The sequence below is a fragment of the Opisthocomus hoazin genome, chromosome 4, assembly GCF_030867145.1.
Source record: "Opisthocomus hoazin isolate bOpiHoa1 chromosome 4, bOpiHoa1.hap1, whole genome shotgun sequence".
Lineage (NCBI taxonomy): Eukaryota > Metazoa > Chordata > Aves > Opisthocomiformes > Opisthocomidae > Opisthocomus > Opisthocomus hoazin.
In genome coordinates, this window is record NC_134417.1 from 73,341,691 (window position 1) to 73,359,535 (window position 17,845).

A 17,845-nucleotide genomic window follows, 5' to 3' on the forward strand; every position below is an offset into this window, starting at 1 on the left:
AGGTACCTGCACACTACCCCACAGCCACTTCTGACACTGCAGCACAGAGGCAGGCCAAGCACATCTACACAGCATTGCTCAGCTTACAGGTTAATTGTTCAGCCAGAACTCTCAGACATATGGCTGACTTGTACTAACCTCTGCAGCAAAATCTGAGTAAGAAATCTGTGGCTCTTCACTTCAGCCATGCTTTCCCACCCATATCATGCTACCTCTTTCTGTATGCTGATATTGCTGGTTTTGAGGTTGTGTAATAAACTGAATCACTGAAAGAATGATGATAAAAGGAATCCTTTGGAAGAAAACAACTAAATCTGGATCACTTGGTGATACCATTTCAGTGTTTCCCACAGGTAGCTTCATGGAAAGATAGAGGTACACTGCAGGACAGGACTGGAAACATGGTTGAACTTGGTGGTTTCAGTGGGAGGAGAAAGGGCAGGCAGTACTTGTCATAGCCAATGCACTGAGCAACTATTCCCTCAGCACAGAGAACTATGTAAAATTACATACTCAGTCTATCCAATATACAGCGTGCAAGGTCCCCACAGGACTTTAAAGGGCCACTATGTAGATCCCTGTAGTAATGATACTCTATGGGGTCAGTAAAGACAGGAAAGCCCTCTTCATCTCAGCCATTTGTTAGATTTGACACTGCTGTTGAATAAGGACATAATCCTTCAAATGGCGAACTCATGACTTCACATCAGTGGCTCTCAGGAGAACCTTCACCTGAAATATATATTTAGGATAGAAACAGAAAATCAAGTACTCCAGTTGCTCTAGCAGATTATGAAGGGATGTACAAATAAAACATATTCCGAGTGCTTGAGGTCCATTTTGGCAGCTCTTAAATCCCTTATTGAAAACTGTCGTTTGCTATAGTATACATGAAGATTAGATTTTGCTATACTGACAGCATTTCAATATATATGAAAGCACCACAGAACTTGGAATCAAAGCTCTGTAACTAATTAAACTTCATAGGAAATGTTAACATGTATTGCTTAAGGAGAAAATTAGTGTGGTAGCAACTGTATGTCACTTACCTAAAATGAACTAACCAGCTCCATTTGTAGCTGCCATTTGTCCTCATTTATTGTTAACAGCCTTCTTCAAACTAACACTTGATAAAAATAAAAGATTCTAATGCAGCCCATTGGACTGTATGCGCAACACTCCAATAAATAAAACATGTCCCTCAGCATAATAATCTTCTTCGACTACAGACAGAGCAGTTCCAAAATACTTCTGGATTTTATTTTAACTTAAACTTTCTTACAACACTGTAAACATAATTTGTGTAAGTGAATAAAGATAACCCAAGAACCACATTTGTATATAAAATTGCCTTAAAGAGGCCAATAATCCAATTTGTTTTCATTAGTGTTGCACTGAGAGCATGCCTAACCAAATGCTCATTCAAAGACCAGTAAACCAGTATCGGTCAAATCAGCACACCCCCTTCACTTACTACCTTTTCTTATTTAAACAAACTAGAGGACATGATATGTCACTGTTCTATTGAAGGGTTACAAATACAGACCGAAAAAGCAAATTAACCCTCTGAGGAGAGGGCACTTCTGAAATAAAATGGTGGTTTAGGAAAGTACTTTCTCAGATCAAGTCTGAAAAATAATAGTGCCAAATATTCTACTTAAGTTTGAAAACTCAAAGCATCCTCAACTCCAAGTCAAAACAATATATATCTTTGATAGCTTATATTAATGGGTATGGTAGCTTTGCAGAGTATTGCTTATTAATATAATACATACATAGTGCTGGGTTTAATAGTTTATTTGAATGACGTTTAATGTTATGCAAAATAAATTGTTATGTTACATCCACTGTGACATCAACTAAAATGTGAACTAGTTTGCATAGGTTAGTACTTTGGGCAGCATGATGTTGTTCTAGTCCACCAAGGCTTAAATATTCACAGTGTAGAGGAAGAAACAGGAATTAAAGCATTTCTACTAAAATATCTTTTAATAGCTGGTGTTAACTTTCTGCATAACAAAAGCCAAATTAAGATGATACATCATATGATTCAAGAGTAAGTATATCCGTCCTTTGAAAAACAATTGTTACCTTCATAACCGTATACTCCCAAATACAGTACAGTTTTGCAAATTAACTAAAACTTTACACACTTTAAAGCAAACATAAGCCAAACTGCACAGCGGTTCATTTTTGCTTTTTATATCACACTGCAAAAACCAACAGCTGAGAGAGTTTCCACATCATGCGAATCAATGTCAATACAGTCATTGCTGTCTTCCAATGGTCCAGCAATTTCTAATAGTAATGTTAAATACACATGATTGAAATGCTACAGTATAGCTTATTTTCCCCCCTAAAATAATAATTAAACAAATGCCAACAACAACTGGATTACAACTTAAGTACAATATGCAAATTCTATTTATCAGACACAAGAAGCATATGAAATTCCTTTGAATATACTGTTGTAGTGCAGGCAGTTTAGGAAATATAGCTTTCAGGTTTTCTTTCAAAAGGAGAGATGGGGTTCCTATGGCATAAAGCTGGAGAAAATCACTAAAGCATTGCAAACTTTTTTATTCTTCTACAGCTCACCAACACTTTGCATTTGCCAGCACATCATTTTGGAGATCTTCTTTCAACAGCATCTTCTGTCTGTTTCAGTATATTATTTAAACATTTACTAACTAAAGAGTATTCTGTATTTCAAATGGAGTATTAATCAACATAATTAAAAATCTAACATTTTATACCCTGTACCACTTTCTGCCAAAGACTTCTGTATTTGTCATTTCTTTTTCCTGGTACAAGATGACATGCAGTCACTGTACAATAAAAACTAGAATTATTACCTTTCCCAAGTATTGGAGACCTTCCATATCCCCAAGGAACACTCAGCAGGGACACATCTGTCAAAAATATAATCCATGGGAGGTGATTCTCTGTCAAATCCCAGTCTGCTGAAGTGGTTTATGGTATGTCAAATGTAATCAAGAAAACCCTGTTTCATCAAGATTAAATGCTAATGTTCCATAATGAAAAATTACAACTGCAGTATCTGTAAGTAGCTTTGTTTAGAAAATGAAGATTAGCCAGGCAAGAAAGAGTAATGAAAAGCAAGGCACCCATTTGTTCTTGTACATATGTATGAATATGCTCTATGTTGTTTTCTGTATTTATACTCATGTTAGCAAGAATTACAGCACATTGTTTCTTCTTTATTTCTAAAATGCTTAAAATGGGAATGTGTGAACTTCCAGCCTGAACTTTGGAACACCTTGGGAAATTTGACTCATTAAAAATCTTTTCCTTTCCCCAGAAAAATGTTGTCTACTGGAAGAAAGTATAGTGAGGAGAACATGCCGTGTTAAAATGGAATATATACTTTAAAGGTGACAAGACAGCATATAACATATATTCACCCTTATACCCCACAGCATATAACAGGCTCCAAGATATGCCTTGTAAAACCTGTGCTGGCACAATTTAGTTGCTGACTTACTTTCCCTACCTCACAAATTTCAGATCTCAAAAAACATTTTTATAATTACACTCTGATAATTTTGGGCCTTTGATAGCATTGCTTAGAACAAAGCTGCATAATGAGACTAAAGTTTGTTTTATATCACAAAGCAGGAACCATTCCACATGAACATGAACTGCTAAGCATACACAATATAAAAACTTGACTACGTGAAGGAGTAACTTAAAACAGATCTTAATAATTCTGCTGACACACCACTCTCAAGAGAAGTACAATTGACATACTGTTTTGTTTTCTTGAACTTTTTTATTTTGCAAATTGCTTTAGCTGCTTTGCCAGGCTAATGAATATTCAAAATTCATAAAGGAAATTTTATTTCCATTGTTTAGCATAACATAGTCCTCTGGTGTCATCAGATGCTCATTTTCTGATTTACTTTTCACTATACACACAGTGTTCTAATACTGCAAGCCGTCTCCTCACTTAGGAAGAATGCTGGTGTATTAATAGGTGGAGTCTTTCTTTTCTATCAGTCACTAAAAATTGCAAATTGATGCAATATATCTATTTCCTATATTTCTTTTTATTCAGATTTGGTTAACACACAGAATTTTTTTTATCGTTGTCAGCATTACATAGCTAATAGAGCAGCACAGCAGCAAGTAATAGCCAATTCTGCCTCAGGCATCATCAGAAAAATTTGCCAGACGTCATAAGACGGGATTCCTCTCCTTGCTGTTGATGGCTGGTGATGAAAACCAACACAGAAGCAGCCTGCTTGTTTCAGAGCTTCTAACTCAGCTTACCACATCAGTCTTTTGAAAAAGCTATGACTTGCAAAACTTGCTAATTTAATGTGGAACTCACCAGCAACGCATAAGAGTCTGTTGCAGCAGCAGCTCTATATGAAAACTTTCAAGAATTTTAAATGACAGCAGTGTCACCCATACAGAGTGCATATTTACAGTATCATGTCCCTGGTTTTAAACCACATTTTTTGAAGTTAGATGCTCCTAGTTGGCTTTAGCCTTGAAATTAGGCAGCTGACAAAAAAGCATGGGAAATTCCAGTCATGGACATTTTTATTTTTTTGATGCAGTGACTCCACGGTCTGTTTGGCAGCCAGGATCAGCCCCATGCTAACACCACCTAAAAAGAATTGCATAAGCTTTCTAATTCCTAATTTTATGCAAAAATAGAACTAGCAGGTATTTGCATTGACACCTTTCTGCTGACATAACAAATTCATACTGCCTTCCTTCTTTATTCTTTAAATAGATATTACAGACTTCCTTACTTTGTGAAATTAGAAATACAAAATTGTCTATAGATTCTATATTTCAATCTACTTTTAAAATGTCAGAAATGGAAGCAAGCCAGTGCAGGTTCAATATTATGAGTGCTACTCCAAAATTAACTCCTCTAACACATGGCTGACCACCACAAATGCTACTATCAGCAAAAACATTTTCTTCCTTACACATGTGTGCACTCTCATGAGTAAGTTCCCACACAAATCTTTAACTCTTCTGTCCTTCCTTCCAGAGTTTCTCCCTGGGAGGGAACGCGCCACCCTCCTGGCACCCAGTCAAAGAAAAGCAACTTCCCTGTGACTCAAGCCTGCTGACCCAGTCCCTCTTACAGGTCCTTTTCGTCACCAGTTATTTGATCCTCTCCTCAGCCTCACAGACTGAGACCTACATCCTTCAATTCTGAGCATAAGTTAATGGACACCAAATAGTGTAGGTGAATATTTGTCAGCAAAATATTTTTACTGTTTTCTACAGGTGGCTAAACTGAAGCATGATGGCATAGAGTATGCTGGACTCGTTTGGTCAGTTTTCCCTTCGGTATCAGTTATTAGAAAGATGAAATCAGTAAAAGAAAAGATAATATTTCACCATCATTAATCATTTGGTAAGCATACAACCCACTGTTGGATCACCAAGATTTTTGGAGGAAACCGAAGCAATAGGCCATTGAGCTGAAATGCACTACAGTAACCAGAGCTTTTCTCCACCGCTCAATGGAGTTGCAAGTATTTCTGCAGCAGGGGTAGGTACATTAGCTCATCAGCAAAGCAGCCATTAAGCGAGTTACCAGTGATATGAAGGAGCAATGTGACTGTAGGCTTTGTGGTACCGCATCGCACCGGGGCCTCACACAGGCTATTTATTTACAGCAGTACAGGCAACGGTAAAGGAACTAACATGAAGTATTGGTTGTACACTGCCCTAATGGAAGTGTCTATTTAAATGCTAAATATTATTAGAAGGAAACAGAAGAGTTGACAAGTTTTACACTCTAGATAGTCTTTGCAAGGAATTTGCTGCGGAAACGGTACTGAAGAACCATGAATCCAGGCATGGATCTAACTTATGGACTGGGATGAAAGCAAAGCTGATAGAAAAGGTCACTATTGGAAATAAGAGAAAATGGGTAATACAGGAATAAATGTGGGTATGCAAGAGTCAGGAAATTTTTGCTGTCAAAATAGACCTGTTTACTCTAAGGCTGCTGGGCAGTAGGGGGTTTTTTTTGGTTTTATTTTACTAGCATACTACTTGTCATTATTTCAAATGATTGAATTATCCACTCCACATTTTTATTAGGGTGCTAACTGCTCAAACATTAAACATCTCCCTAATAATTTGAAGATGTGTTCAAAGTCAGTGTGTTAACCTCCTGTGACTTCAGAGTGCCGTAAGAAGTGAATCGATTTTATGGTTGTTTTTATAAAGAGAAGTACTGTCTTTCAGGCATAGGGAAAAGGTATTTCCCCTTTAGAGCTAATCGACTGAAATCTTTACAGGATTGGCAGCATCAGGCTTGTGTATACGTTTATATCATTTTGAGGGAGCACTATTATAAGCAATGCTGTTTTCAAAGCTCTGAGCTTCTTGTTGATTATTTGTCTTTACTATAAGGGACTTTAAATTGGATTCTGAGTGAGAATGCAGACCATTATAGCAGTGATAAAGTAATGAACATGTACTCTTAAAAGATTCCTCTGACTTGTTCTAAAAGGTTAGATTTTGAGTAAATCATAATAAAGCTTAAAGGACTAGAGAGAAAAATCAGTTAACAAACTCAATATAATTTGCTGGAAGCATTCCTGTTTTCCCAGTTCTCTGAACAGTACCATACATCCATCCATCATCAATCGGTTGCACGTTGACGATATAATCACCATCCCTGAAGGAAACTTCATCTTCATCTTGAGCACTGTAGTCATACATAGCTCTGTATGTTCTCTGTTGAAGGAAAGAAAACAAGGCTGTAAAGTCCCAAACCTAGAGATAGATTCCTTCTTTTCTTTGCACAATGAAAAGAGCATGAAAGAGAACAGAGGGAGCAAGGCTGACAGAAAAATCACAAGCTGAATATACCTGTTGAAAAGAAGCAGTTCACCTTCCACCCTGTCCACCCTGTCAAATATACAATGAATACAGCTTCTTTTTCTGAGAACCAAAATAATTATTTTTATGAAGCTACATTGTCCAAAGTCCTCATACAAACAGATTTCAAGCCACTCACTGCTTCTTGAAATACTCCAACTGTTGTTTCGTATATTCACTAGTAACAGTTCATTACATCCAGCCATGACTAACTGTGCTTCTGCTCCCTATTTGCATGATTCCCAAATAGCTTCTCCTGTGTCTTCACTACAGAAAAGAAACACAGTCTTCATCCAGGTCATTAACTTTGCCATCTCACTGCATGTCCTTCATTTCGTTAGGATTTTACCCCAAATTAAGAATTAGGAATATATTATTATCTACTGAAAAAAAAGACAAACAAGATTTCAAAATGTCTGCAAAAATAGCTTTAATGAATAGCCATTTTTGCATATTCAGATAAAGGATTGATATAAACAGAGCACAAAGTCTTACCATTAGCTAAGCCAAATTTCTCTACACCTCTGTCCATTGTAAACCAAGATTTCGATTTTCTTTCTAAATAGAGTATTTACTTCCACTCATAACCAATAAAATGCTACCATTTACTGGAATTCAAAGTGGATTTTCAAACTCTGAGGGAACAGTCTTTTCTTGTATCTTAACAGCAGAACAAAATGACCTAATTTTAAAATTCCCAGGAGTACTTTCTTTTCCTTACCATGTCTTTTGACAGAAGTCAAGAGCAGTTCATGCATTACTGATAATATTCAATTTTCCTACCAGAAATTTTTGATATGTCACCCTATCTAGCTGAATTTTTCTGGTACGATGATTTAAAGAGAAAAAAGGTAAAAACAGTCAATGTTTGAGTTAATGCCTTGTACTATTGTCTGAACCTTTTAAGACAGAGTAAATTTTGTTCTGCTTCCCAGCTGAGGAAACCAACTCTGGATTAGTTTTAGTCCATTTCATGTATGTTTTTTTGAGGGTTTTTACAGAATCACAGAATAGTAGGGGTTGGAAGGGACCTCTGTGGGTCATCTAGTCCAACCCCCCTGACAAAGCAGGGTCACCTACAGTAGGCTGCACAGGATCTTGTCCAGGCGGGTCTTGAATATCTCCAGAGAAGGAGACTCTACAACCTCCCTGGGCAGCCTGTTCCAGTGCTCCGTCACCCTCAGAGAGAAGAAGTTCCTCCTCATGTTCAGACGGAACTTCCTGTGCCTCAGTTTGTGCCCATTGCCCCTTGTCCTGTCACTGGGCACCACTGAAAAGAGCTTGGCCCCATCCTCCTGACACCCACCCTTCAGATATTTGTAGGCATTTATAAGGTCCCCTCGCAGCCTTCTCTTCTTCAGGCTGAACAAGCCCAGTTCCCTCAACCTCTCCTCGTAGTGGAGATGCTCCAGTCCCCTCACCATCCTTGTAGCCCTCCGCTGGACTCTCTCCAGTAGCTCTTCATCCTTCTTGAACTGGGGAGCCCAGAACTGGACACAGTACTCCAGATGAGGCCTCACCAGGGCAGTGTAGAGGGGAAAGAGAACCTCCCTTGTCCTGCTGGCCACACTCTTCTTGATGCACCCCAGGATCCCATTGGCTTTCTTGGCAGCCAGGACACACTGCTGGCTCATGGTTAACCTGTCATCCACCAGGACACCCAGGTCCCTCTCCGCAGAGCGGCTCTCCAGCAGGTCCACCCCAAGCCTGTACTGGTGCATGAGGTTGTTCCTCCCCAGGTGCAGGACCCTGCACTTGCCCTTGTTGAACCTCATCAGGTTCCTCTCTGCCCAACTTTCCAGCCTATCCAGGTCACGCTGAATGGCAGCACAGCCTTCTGGTGTATCTACCACACCTCCCAGTTTGGTGTCGTCAGCAAACTTGCTGAGGGTACATTCTAACTCTTCATCCAGGTCGTTGATGAAGAATGAAATTATTTTCAGAAAAGATGGAGATTTCTCCACACACAGCAAGTAGGCCATTTGTCACATGTTGGAAATGTGGGATCCTCTAATCCAGACACTACAGGGCAACTCATTATTATTGTTCCCATGCTAGAAACACACTTTTAGTCTCAATTCTGCCTTTATCATTGGCATAGCAGATTAAAGACTACAGAGAAATCAACTCCTGGTTAAACACTGGATTCCACTACCTTTCCTGACAAGCCCACTCCAAACTGTATTTGGATCTTGCTCTGTATAACCGTTCTCTGCTGTGCCTCATAATGTTGCTGTCCTATGGACTGTGACCAAGAGGGACCTTCAACCAGAGGTATGTGATTTCTCGGTGGTTCTTTAATGACTCCCAAGGATTCATGGAAGGTGATGAAAAAAAAGCATCATTGTTTATCCACTAAATCAAATAAACTAGTTGGGAAGGTTCTATCGTCTCTGAAAATTCCTTAAAGATTCACAAACTAGAAAACTAGTCATTGGGAGACCCTAAGGAATGGTCTCTGCCTCTGAGAATCTTACTTTTTCCAACTAATTCAAACAATCTCTCCACTGAGCCTTGAAACTAACACCAAAAAAACAGTGAAAAATACGCTATTACAACAAGCTCAGCAGCAGTTAGTTCTTCAAAAAAACTATTTCAAAAAAGGTTCATTTAAGAAAAGTGGTAGTAAGTCCATATCTGGCAAGAGGCAGAGAATGGATTTTCCTCTGAGCCTTGCTTATATATCTCCCTTAAATGGGCAAAGACTGGAAGAAAAAGATCAAATGTTTCATTAAACTAACACATAATTGGAAAAAAACAGAGAAGTCTTTGCTCACTCAGAGGGACGCTTACCCGTCCTTAGAACATCATGGTATAGGACATACTACTGCTGTCTCCTTTTAAGGCAGCTTGACTACATCACTGTGGTGGCACAGTTGTGAAGACAAGCTGGTAATTTCAAACTTTAAAAAAATTTATTAGGGCCCTAAATGCTGCTGAGAAACCTAAATTTATGGCCTTAACACCTAATTAGGTGCTAAATGGCTGTCAGGAGAAATCTCCATAATAATCCTGTTAGCTTTTAATGTCTAATTATCACTTCAGAGTGTAGTCTGGGCAATATAATTGAGAATTACAATGCTTAAAAGACTCAAAGCACGGATTTTTAAAATGCATTTTAGTGAATTATTCCTCTGTCAGTAGTGAGTTTAGCAGGTACTGAGAGCACAAGAGGGTATAAGAAAAGGTTGGGGCTTTGTAACACAGTCAAATACTCACTTATCTTCCACCTCCTCCAAAGTCTAACTTGCAGCTACTTAGACAGAACAGTAAGTCTGGTGCGTACAAAGAACTGAAGCCTAGCTCTCATACTCCCAGCTCCCCAGCCAGATGTGAGCTGACAGATGCATATTTCCACTTCATTCACCAGTTTATACTTATTCTATGGATTGGTCCTTGGAAGGAACAGTATCTGTTGCAGCATCCTTCACATAGAACAGCTATCAAGGAAAGCCAATTTGCAACCTAAGTTTTCTTCTCCTACCACTTTTAATTATCTAAAGGCATGAGAACACCCTCTGTTATTTTCCAAAGAGGCAAACAGCCTTCAGGGATCTGTTATAAAACTTTCTGTACCCTGAGCAACAATTTCATTCATTCCATTATGCAGAAAGTGAGCTAAAGTTAAGAATCAGAAATTAATGCAATTTATCTAGAAAAAAAAAAAAAATCTACCCAAAGACCGTGTTAGGATCATGCCCGATACAAAACACAGTACAAAATTAAATACATCAAAATTTGAAAATCAAGAAATTAGAAAATTTTTATTTCCCAACATAGGAAATTGGTGGACGTGATTATAAAATGACCTTGTGTCTTTTAGGGACCCTGAATTGATAACAATGCAACAAACTGGCTGAAAGGCTGAGGAGGTTTTACTACAGCAGCTAACCCTCCAACCATCTCCATCCTGATATAACCCACGGGATCTTCATCACTCTCACCCTAGAGATGTTCTGGCCAAACTCAGGCACTGATGGGTGACTTGTCAACTTCATTGCTTTTAGTTAAGTCTCAAAAATCGCTTGTGCTTTGAGATCAGTATTCAGGCTGGGATTTCATTTCTCCAGTCCCCTCCCCCTCTTAATTTCTTCTCTTACTTCTCTCTTCCCTCTGCCTTTACCTAGCTTAGCCAGACAACACTGCATCTCTGGCAATACCAAGCCCAGAACCAAACAGGCAGCTGAAAGCAATGAATCTAACACTGTGTAAGTTTGTCAGATCTCCTACAGCATGTCCACACCACATTTTAGAAGCATTCCAAGGCTGCCTTCCATCTTCAGTCCGTGCAAATCACTACACTTCAACACATCCCCAAGCAGGCATTTCCCCCAGCACACATTTTGTACCATCCCAATAGCTGAGTGTAACACGCCCAGCACACCTGGATAAGCTGCACAGGCTAAAGAAAAGATAGTCTTTTGATGTGAAGGTAGAAATACAAAGGAGCATGCCAGGTTTCTAGCTCCATCTGAGATGTCTCTTTTCAAGCAGAATCATCACCCTGGAGAGTGATAAGATGAAGTTCCGTCTTCCTCACTGGACTGGCAAGTTAGCACTCAGCACCAGGCCAGCAGTCCTTGATTTTCTCCCTCTGGAAATGTTTGAGTTTTATTGTATTCAAGGAAACTCACTCAGTTTCTAACAACAACATCTGTTCAAACTATGACATTTGATGTTTCCTTTTTTCCCCTGATAAACAGCTATTATCATTTAAAATAATGTCAAATGACAACAATTTCATGCAAGGGATAAGAAATCCTATTGAAAGGAGACACTCAGTCAAACCTTTATTTTTTAAATGTTTAATTTCACTCCCTTCCTTTTCCTATTACCTTTCCATTCCCATTTCTGGAAGGGAAGACAAATGATGTTTCTTAAGGTGACTGAAATTATGTTGATTCAACAGGCAGCCCATCAGGTAAGTCAGTGGGAGCTAGAGATATTAGGGAAAGAGTAGCCATCTACCTGTCCAGACAGCTGCAAAGGCTGCTAAGTGTATTTCCAGATTTGTGGGCATCTCTGTTCTCTATATGCTGGATTTGAAGGCTCTCACTTCACTCCCCACTGACTAGCAAATCTGCTGGCAAAGCCCATGCTTCTAGGTCTCCCACTTTTTGGACTCTGGCCCTTTGGAAAGCAGCCATCTCCGCAAGTGCCTTGCAATATCCTTGGAAGTTAGTGGCTGATTCCAGTATCAGCTGCCTCACAGCTGCCATGCAGGTGTCCAAAGAGTTTCCCAGGTTGTTGGGTCACCCAAAGCTGCAGGTATCTGGATCCCAGAATTCCCAGCAAGTTAGCCCCCTCAGCCCCCAAGCAGCTGAGAAACTGGCAAGACTGAAAGTACCCAAACCTTCCAGAATACCATGATGTTTACAATGTAAAATGCCGTGGAGTTTCAGTCTTCAAGAAAAATACAAGTTTCAACTAATCTTGAAAACATTTTTTTTCAGCTCAGCAAGCTCTTAAGTTTGGTTCATAATTAAATACTTGCTCATCTCTAACAAAGGTGACAGAGATAATAAATATACATCCATTTAATATACTTCTAAATTCAAAATTACAAGTCAGGGTTTTTAAGGTAAAAGGTGACTGGATCTGAACTATGAAATCTCTAGGTGGGATATAACACCAAAAAAAAAAATATAACCACCATTAAAACTTAACGTTTATATATAAAGAGTTCAAAAAGAAAAAAGAAGCTCAATTTCCTAAAAATCCCAGCTGAATACCCATTCAGCTCTCCTTCCATGACCAGTTACTTCTAAAACGAAATATTCACTCCAGCTTTATATTCCAATCCGCGACAACTACAAACTTCATGACTGTGGCCATGGTTTCAGGATAAAGCTTCTTCTCAGTCACCCAGCAGTATAACTCGATTTGGATCAGGCACAAGTGGGTGCATGACTGTTCTGTTAAATTAGAAAGGACACACCAGTATGGAGTCTGAGCTAGCTTTACACAAGCAGAGATGAGTAATCTGGGTAAACACAAAGCCTGCTAGTACAAAATCAGTAAGTCAAAAAATTTTAAACAAATTGAAACCAACAGAGTCATCTTAAGAGACAGGTAGTTTTCACCCAGCACTGAGCCTGAATTCATCACGAAGCATAACATCAAAGCTCGGCCTGTGAAATACTGGTCAAGAGTTTACTATTTACTTTAGCAGGTAGAAGATTCAGTTATTTCTCTGCCTTCTGGAGATCATAAACCATTTTTTTTAATGCATTCTGACACAGAAGTTCTTGCCACTGTCCTCAGTCACTTAATCTTATTTCTACATGAGGACTATTACTTACATTTAGGACCAGGACAGTCAAATAGTCTAATCATACAAGGGGACCAATTCACTCACATTTTAGAGATTTCACAACAGCTGATGATGTTGTTTACCAAACAAAATCATTCTTTAAATCCAATACTCACCAGACCTGCTGAATGAGGCTGTGAATGCATGGACCTCATGGATGACATACTGGTCTGGTGCATGTATCCATATCCTTGGGACTGGCTTTGTTGATATGCCCCAGGGAGAACAGGGGCTGCATGTTAAAGAAATACAGGCATATTATTGTAAGTTTAAAAAAAACTCCTTATCTAGCATCTTGTAGAAACTGTAGATTATTTGCGTTGTAAATAACAATTCCACATTATGAAACAGTTCAGAATGATTTCCATGTATAACTTAAGGGTTTCCATACGTTAAATCACACATAAATGTAACTAAAGCTGTAGCAACTTATACACAAACACTATCAAGGTTAGTTGGAAGGAAAAGCTTAATGTAGAAGTCTGACCATAAAATGGCATACAAAAACTTGAGACACCACTAACCCCATTTTGATACTGCCATAGATGATGCACGAAATATCCTGTTCCATAAACTGACATTTTATAAGGAAAGATTGATGAAAAAAGCTATATGTTAATACAGTTTTGAAATGTTTCAGTAGAAATTCTCTGTGATTACTTCCTAATTGATTGCAAACTAACTCTTATTTATTGGGCTCTAAATAAAAAAGGATTGTGATTCACAGGAAGAGACAGAAATGTAAAAAAGTGAGACCACGGTTGGGTTTCTTAGTTTATTCTGATTCCATCAACACCCTTAGCCAAACACAGAGGGATCAAAGGTTAATGAAATCTTTCCGAGTCCACCTCTTTCAGTATCTTCCTCTTACCACGCAATTGCTCCATCTATTCCACACATAATTTATTCATATTATTTTAACAATTACATTAACAATTCCATCGGCTAATCGTTAATATGTTGACTTTTTTGCACCAAGAGGTGTTGAAAGAGTTAATATAATCAACAGACTCCCTACCTCTATTGCTTAGAGTACCTCTTCTTTACTTCTTAGAAGTAAACCTTCTTTGTAAACCTTCCATATCTGTGCAAACATCCTATTTCAGCAACAGACTGAATCAGAATGTGCTAAAAATACATTTGATCAAAAATCTGTGAGAAATAGCACAGCATAGGTGACTACCCACTATTTTCCCAGACAGCCCAAGAGCATTTTGAAAGTAAAATTAAGAGACTGAAGTGCTTTTCAAAATCTAAGGATTAAAAGTTTAGTCACCACGTATCTGTGCATGTTTTGCAAGACTCTCGTGCACTCTGAGAATATAATGATTTCTGGCCTATATGGAGGTTATTAGCACATCTCCCACTGATATTTACCAGAATTTTACCAGTTCAACTGAAAATTCATTTAGCTACACTGAAAAGAAAATGTATTTCTGTTGATACTTCTTCAGGTGGTCCATTTAGCCAGTATTCTGTCTAAATCCTCTGACAAAAGCCGTCTTTTGCTTACAAGTGATGGAGCCCATGCAGCACATGAGTCAAAAATCTTCAAACATGATGTCATTCAGCAGTTCGATACTTTCTGAGATATATCTCATGGGCTTGGGCTTGCTAGGAAGTGAAGAACCACTTCTGGGGCAGCCATCACACACAGATTCCAAAAAGAGCAAAGCTAATAATGTAGGATTTAATGGGGTTCAGGATGTATGGAAGGACCTAGGACTTGTAAAATGAAAAGACACAGAAGAAGCAGGAAACAACCATACACACAAAAAAATATATACGTATATATAATTAGTACTCATATTTGCAGTAATAATACTCTGTCCTTTTCTGCTTCTTGAGTGATCAGGACAATAAATGCATGTCAAAAAGGAATACTGAGAAAATGTTTGCTGAACTATTTCGGAAAGAAAGGTCAACCTTGTGCTTTTAGGATGGAGTTTTACCTATCCTGCTTCCCCATATAACAATATAATTGATTTCAACAAAGTTTTTTGTTAAAACACCCATTTAGCTTTAGTTAGCATATTCAAATGCACTAAATATGTAATTACAATTTGCGGTGTTGTTTTTTGGTTTACTATACTTGTAAAGATAAGTAATGCTGTATATTTAACTAAGGTCTTTCTGATTTAGAAAACATGTTTCAAACTATTGTAATGAATAGATTGCTTTGTTAAGTGAGTGAAATTAAAGCAATACACAGTCAGATGCAATATTGGAACATGATGAATAATGGATGTTTCGGAAGTGCCAAGTTCATTCTAATGACATATGAGTACAAAGACATTTTTAAAGCAGTTTAATCATCAGAGAATTACTGCTTGTTAACATGTTCACAGGATTATCATGCATTAAGTGAATAGTCCTAAAGAGTTCATCAAATAATTTATGTTTCAGTGTTGTTACAAGCTATTTCTATGTGACCAGATGTAGCCCTTCACGCGAAAATACAGAAAAACATAATTTAATCAAAGGTTCTGTGATCAAGCCGGAATGAATATATTTTGCCTAATTTACCACCAGCATAAACTCAGGTCAGTTCAGAGAAGCCAACAGAGTCTCATCTCCTCATACCAGTAGCAAATTGGTTATGTGGGTTGAAAACTGAGCACAGCTTGAACTTTTTAACTTAACAGAAAGTAGTGTCTTAAGCCAATGCTGCCTGCTGATCAGCCAGCACCCTGCCTGCTCTGCAGTGACAAAGGGCTGGTAGATTCTCCCTCGTCCTTGGCAGGGGCAGACACCCTTTCTTCCTCCTAAGAGAAGTGAAGACGCTGGTAGAAACTGTTTACTCTTGATTCCTTCTCCCCAAAACAGATCTTTCTCAATTCCTACCAATGATCCCTTGTAAGTGTAAGGCAGCAAGCCTACTGATGGTCAGCTTCATTACAGCCTCCAAATCCACAGGCTTATTTTGGGGAGGATAACCCATACCCCCTGCACCTGCGACAACTGTCAGCAGCAGGTCCAAGACATGCTTTCCTCTTTTGCAATCAGCTTCTCGCAAGCTGAGAGAATTCTGTCAAACCGTCTCAGAGAACCTGTTTGCTAATTTACCTGCAATGATGGAAACCGTAAGCCCAGGGAAATAATGCATTTCTTCCAAAACAGGAGAAATTTTGGGGAGCATCAGTAGCTGAAGTATTACAAAAATATTCTATACAAATTAAAAGAAGGTATTTCTAGGATTAGCCTTGCTAATTATCTTCCAGTCCTTTATTTAGGTATCATATACATGAGCATATATATCAGCACATGTCAGTGTTGAAGACACTTGATTGAATAATTCCACCTTTTTGTTCCATTAAAATAATACTGTGGTAGGGCTGAAAAAAATCAATAGTTTTTAACATTTTTTTTTACAAAAATACTTAAGAACTCTCCAGATGGTTGTCTATTTGAAAGATAATTTAAGAATGGCATAAATAAGCAGAGCAGTGAAGAGACAACAGATCTGAGTTGTGTTCCTGGTGACATACAGATAACTCAAGGTGAGATTAAATGATGCAGAGAAAGAGTTTGACTGTTCTTCATCATCATCACCCATAGCTAACTGCAATCTTCTGGCTCAGACCAAAGTATAAAGTTCTATAACATCATTGACTATAGCAGCAGCAAAAGCAATGGTTTTAGTTAACCTAAGGGAACAATAAAACACAGTGGTGGAACATGAAATTCATTTAGCTGAAGCCAGATTTATTGGTGAGGAAGCTGAGGGCTGACCATTGCTCCCAGAAGTACAGGTGGATGTTTTTTCTTGTTGCATTAAGACTTTACCAGATGCATTGTGATGTATTAAAACTTACTTTTATTCTTGTCCCACTTACCAAGCAAGCCAGATATTCATTTTAAATTATCTACTTGAAGGAATTTATCTTATTTCTCTTGCTGTATCTTTAAAAGCTTCCCCAGAGAAAAGAGAGAAAAATGAATGAACATGAGGAAAGACAAACAGAAATAAAGCCTCCAAGAAAAAGAAGTTGGAAGAATGATAGCGAGTATCAACTTGCTGCAGCAGACATGGGGTCTGCAGAGATCAGGACATGCTTTGAGAAGGACTGGGAAAGAAAAATGTCAGATTCTGGAAACACGAAAGGAATAATTAAGAGAGTGTTGTATCACTACAAGGTAAAAAAAAAAAAGTTTATGCTGAAAGGAAAATCATTTTAAGGGCAGGTTCCAAGATACATTTTATCAAAACCATACTTAAACTCTTTTTCTTTCTTTTGTACAGCAGAACCTCAATAATCCACAGTAAAACCATGTATGCCCACTGCTAACTACTGCACTTCTGCCATTTACTGCAATACAAGCCATTTACTGGACCAGATGCAAAATAACGATCACTTCATTTACTCTTACAGACATCATGCAGTTTTAAGCATTTATTTCACTTCATATTTTGATGCTCTCTCAATTCATGGTTTCACTAGTAAGACTTCCGAGAACTCATAAAGAATATTGCAACATTGTGAAATAAAAAGGCCACCACCACCAGACAGCAGGAAGTAAAAAGAAAGATGGTGATTATAATGTGCTTAATTCTAGTGTCTGTAGAACAACAGAAATCAAGATGCAGTTTTTCTGAGGAGCACAAAAACTGTAATAGAGCCAGAATACAACATCATCATATGTTTT

General features: G+C 38.3%; 1 protein-coding gene across 1 annotated transcript in view; it reads right to left on the reverse strand.

Moving 5' to 3' along the window:
* Positions 1–1,794: 1,794 nt before the first annotated feature.
* NEBL (nebulette) overlaps positions 1,795–17,845 on the reverse strand; it is a 108,293-nt gene continuing 92,242 nt past the window's right edge. The window contains 2 exon segments of the mRNA XM_075419495.1: positions 1,795–6,741; positions 13,315–13,430. Of these exon segments, the coding sequence (XP_075275610.1) occupies positions 6,565–6,741; positions 13,315–13,430 (293 nt within the window). The 3' untranslated portion in view covers positions 1,795–6,564.